This window comes from Helobdella robusta, assembly GCF_000326865.2.
Source record: "Helobdella robusta unplaced genomic scaffold HELROscaffold_31, whole genome shotgun sequence".
Classification (NCBI taxonomy): Eukaryota; Metazoa; Annelida; class Clitellata; order Rhynchobdellida; family Glossiphoniidae; genus Helobdella; species Helobdella robusta.
Genome location: NW_008704544.1, coordinates 2,290,565 through 2,295,366, shown reverse-complemented (window position 1 = coordinate 2,295,366; position 4,802 = coordinate 2,290,565). Strand labels below are relative to the sequence as shown.

Sequence of the window (4,802 nt, the reverse complement as noted above, 5' to 3'; positions counted from 1 at the left end):
CACATACATATCCGTTAAACTGCAGTACAAACAACAACAGTAGTAGCTACAAAAACAACATAAATCTGATTTTACAACTGCAACATAAACAACAACTTCAAAACAACGACAACAATACAATAGCAACTATAACAATAAAAATAACAACAACAAAAACAACAACAACATATACAACAACAACAACATATACAACAACAACAACAACATATACAACAACAACAACAACATATAAAACAACAAAAACAACAAATTGTTTACCATAACTACCAAGCCGAAAAACAATAGACAACAACGACAACGATGAAAACAATTATTCCAACTTCAGGACGATTAATAATATTATTATTCTAAAGGCCATTCATAAAGCACGACTCGACAATGACACGGCGGTGATGACGATGGCGACGATGAGTGAATGAATCAATGAGTACGTGGAAAGTTATGACGATGATGGCGGTAAAATGAGGATGATGACAATGGTGATGAAGATGGTGATGATAGAGATGATGACGACAATGATGGAATGAAAATAATGACGACGATGACGATGACGATGAAGTGATTGTTGTACAACAGGATTGTTCTTATTTCCAACGTGCTCTAACACTTGTTTCGCCGCCAAATTCCTTTACGTGCGTGCGTCTCTCCTCTCCCTTTAACTCTCTCTCTCTCTCCCTCTCTCTCTCCCTCTCTCTCTCTCTCTATCTCATCTTCCTATCTCCTTTTACTTTTTTTCTCTATCTCTTTCTCTACTTCTCTCTCTCTCTTTCTATCATTGTTTCCTTTCTTAGTTCTGTTTTCATGGACTCCAAACGTACAATCCTATGTTTTTTTTTTTGAATGTTCACGTATCTCATTATGAAGTTGCTATTGTTATTAATTAAATTTTTTAAAGTTCGCACATTGTTGTTCGCGCTTTTCAACTTTTTTTTTAACAAATTTGTGTGTGCGTGTGCGCATGTGTGCGCGTGCATTTTTAAATTAGTACAAAATATGTAAAGCAAACTGGAGCATCATTCTTTTTCCATTTAAAATTTAAAATGAAATTCACAAAAATGATGAACGAGTTCTCAAACTATGAGCTACACAATGGCAGTAAAGCTATGCATGTCCCGAACTGATGGAAAGATGGGTGGATAAATGGATGAATGAATGAAATAGTGAATGAATGATAAATGAATGGATAGATAGAGAATAGATAGATGAAATGAATGGAAGAATTGATGAATAGGTTGATAAAACAAATGAATAAATGGATAGCAAACAGATTTTTGGGATATATATATATATATATATATATATATATAGGTATATGTATATAGGTAGGTATAGGTATATGTATATATATATAGATATATATATATAAAAATATATTTAAGCATATATATTATATATGCTAAGAATGTAATATATACTACACTTAGGCGCCTTTAGAGTCAAATATACACACAAATCAACAACAATATACAATACATTCTTGGTGTGCTATTTAAAGATAGAGTTTATTTGACATAAAAATTACTCAGATGGCATTTTTAAACGGTCTCTCAGTCCCATTGTAGTTTTTTTATTACATTAATTTATTTATGTGCATGTTATATGTACGCGTGTGCGCGTGCGTGTGTATGTAAGTACGTGTGATCATAAATCTTTGTGAGTTTTTAAATCTTGTTTTCTTTCACTCCATTGATATTTTTGTTAGCTTGACAGGTACAATAATTAAGTTTAATAATTAACTACCCCATGATTGGTATGTAGATATATGCGTGTGTGTGTATGTTTATGTACGTATGTATCTATCTATGTTTGTTTGTTTGTTTGTATGTGTGTCTGTACAAGTATATATATTTACGTACGTACACACATGTACACGTACAAAAGTTGAATGCTATTTTTTTGGCAAAGTTGTACTGGCTGACATCCTCTCATATCTCTAGCGTTTTTTGATGCTGCTTCAAAAGTATTGCACAAAGGAATTTGTAGTTAGATACGGTACGATATATAAATAAATATAAATTGCGTTAATATATATCAGCGTTTTGTACATGTAACTTACTGAATTCGGTTTGGTATATATATATATATATATATGTCTGTGTGTGAGTGTGTGGGTGTGTGTATGTGCGTGTGTACGTGTAAGTGTTTTTGTGTACGTGTATCTTTGCTATGTGTATGCGCTGTGCTTCTGAGTATGTTATCGATTTATTTTGTTGTATTTTTTTATTCCACATAAAAAGAAAAAAATCAATTTGGGGAGAGAGAAGGAAGGAGAGAGAGAGAGAGAGAGAGAAAGAAAGATAATGGAGAAAGAGAAAGGAAGAAAAGAGGGAGTGATATGTAGAAAGAAGAAAAGAATGAGAATAGATGAGAAGAGAGTGAGTAGTAGGAGAGAGTTTTCAAAGTAGCTTGCAATATGACAAGTGTCTTTTCATTCTACACGGGAGATATCCACGTCCTATATAAACACCGCTTCTCTTTACAGTCACGAAATTATCTTCACGCTTTTGCAGTTTGCGTTGGCGCGGTCTTACAAAGTTGCGAAAAGTTTGATCATCGAAATTTTTATATATTCGGTTAATTCGATTAATAAAAAATTAACTAAAAATGGCTTGCAAAGTCAGAGCCGAGTTGGAAGCGGCGTTCGTGAAACTGGACGCCAATGGCGACGGCTTCGTTACGGCCAGCGAGTTACAAAACTTCATGAAGACTCTTGATGCCTACAAATCTCTCAGCAAGGAAAAAGTTCAGGAAGCTTCAGCGGTCAGTCTGGAAGGATGATGTTCTTGATAGTGTTGAGATGACCATGGAATATGTCGTTGGTTGTGTCGTGATGGCGTTGATTGTTTGAAGTGTTTGATGTGATGTGTTGCTGGTTGTGTCGGATGTGATGTGTTATTGCTGTGTTGGTTGTTTTAAGATATAAATATAACAATTTGACTGTTTGGTTTAGTGTGTCATAATTATTTCTTTTGTTATGTTGTTGTTTGTGTTGTTTCTTGTTTGTGTTTCGTGATAAATAAGCGACGTTAAGCGTCGAATGAGGACACCATTGGTTCGTAACGTATGATGTAGTTTTCTTATTTGCTAAACTTAGTATTGTTAAACATTCCTAGCACCTGCCGTCGGCATTGCTGCTTATAAAGCGTCATCATGTTTAATATAACTGTCAGATAGTTTCATTTGAAAATATTTAATAGCAGCTACTGTGGTTTGTAGGTTCTAGATTTTGTAAATGGCGTCTGATATATTAGTGATAATTTGTTATTTTAATTAATTAATTAATTAACCGTAAAAATTTGCAGAAACTCATTCGGATGGCCGACAAAAACAGCGATGGCAAAATTAGCAAGGAGGAGTTCCTCAACGCCAACGCTGATCTGCTGAAGCAGTTGAAGTAAATCCTGCCATCTCTGTCCATCCCTTTTTTCGGATGACGTCATTCTATTATTAGATGAATAATAAACATACTTCCGATTACGTCTTTTTCCTTTTTAAAGTGAGAATTTTGATGAAAAATGAATTGCTTCTAAATAAATTACGTTTTATTTTATGAATTTGGTTGCTGTTTGTATGTGTGTGTGTGATGTGTGGTGTGCGTGCGTGTGCGGGCGTAATTTTTATATTAAAAAAGAATGTATGTATTTCATTTCTATTTCAAAAAATTCTAAATTTGATTGTGAATTCATTCATCTCCTTTTTGACTTTTTGAAACAGATCTCACGCGATGTTCTGTCCGCATTTCTACAAACTTTTAATAAATATTTAACATTCAATTTAACGTTTATTCTTAATATTATTGATATAAAACTAATTTTCAATTGTATATCTATGATACTGTTTAGTATATCTATGATACTGTTTAGTACGTAGAACGTTGATAAATTTTTTGTATCTCAATATTGTGATATAGGTACGTGACTGATATATATCTATATGTTATTCTTACATGTTTTTCTTTGTGTCAAATATAAATAGTCACTTTATATTCAATATTCAATATAAAGTCACTTTATATTTACACAATATTCAACAGTTTAATAATGTTTAAATTGATATAAGGCTGTCATTAACCTGTCTATTTGATAGATTTTTTCATTTAAAATTGAGTTAAAATGAAAAGTAAATGAATAAATTTGATTATTTTAATGGATTTATTATTGTAGCATCTTAAAAATTCATCATGCTTTTGCCAAATTAAAAACTTATTAGTTTATGTTGTCATTGTTTAATAAAATGTCAAAAAGTGTATCTACCTATACGTGTTTGTCTGTTGTTTTACTAATAAAAATTAAAATCGAAAAATATACTCAAATCAGTTAAAAAAATTATTTGATTTTATTTAAAAGAATGTTTTAAAATCATAAAAATTTATAAAAAAAAGACACACGCTAGCTATGAAACTATAAACCAACCTTAAAAAACTAACAAATTAAAATATTCAGCTTAATCGCATTTCGTGCCTATTTAGCAACAATTACCAATTTTATCTCCAGATGATTTTTCAGTAACCAGATCATTTTAGGTGCACCAGTCAAACCTGAAATTTGAAAATCTAATTACATTCACCGAACCACCAGGCTTCTGGCACCGTCTGTGTGCCTGTATGGAATAATCAAGAACTAAGGAAAAACCAAATGAAAAAAATGCATTTTCTATTGTGTGTTCTTTAAATCTTTAAATGAAGAAAAAATTTCATAGTATTTGTATGATTAACTTGTATCTATCGTTACGATATTTTTAATGCTCAGGTCAGTGCTTTTAGCTTTGAAACGGCCGAAATTTCCAAGTTTAAAACTTGGCTT

At 31.9% G+C, this 4,802-nt stretch overlaps 1 protein-coding gene across 1 annotated transcript; it reads left to right on the top strand.

Annotated features, from left to right (window-relative positions):
• The first annotated feature begins 2,509 nt into the window (after positions 1-2,509).
• On the top strand, positions 2,510-4,245 carry HELRODRAFT_185720 (hypothetical protein). The gene is given in 4 exon segments (XM_009022442.1): positions 2,510-2,760; positions 3,303-3,496; positions 3,715-3,982; positions 3,999-4,245. The coding sequence occupies 2 exon segments, from the start codon at positions 2,605-2,607 to the stop codon at positions 3,396-3,398; spliced, it is 252 nt and encodes an 83-aa protein (XP_009020690.1). The 5' UTR covers positions 2,510-2,604; the 3' UTR covers positions 3,399-3,496; positions 3,715-3,982; positions 3,999-4,245.
• Positions 4,246-4,802: the final 557 nt, after the last annotated feature.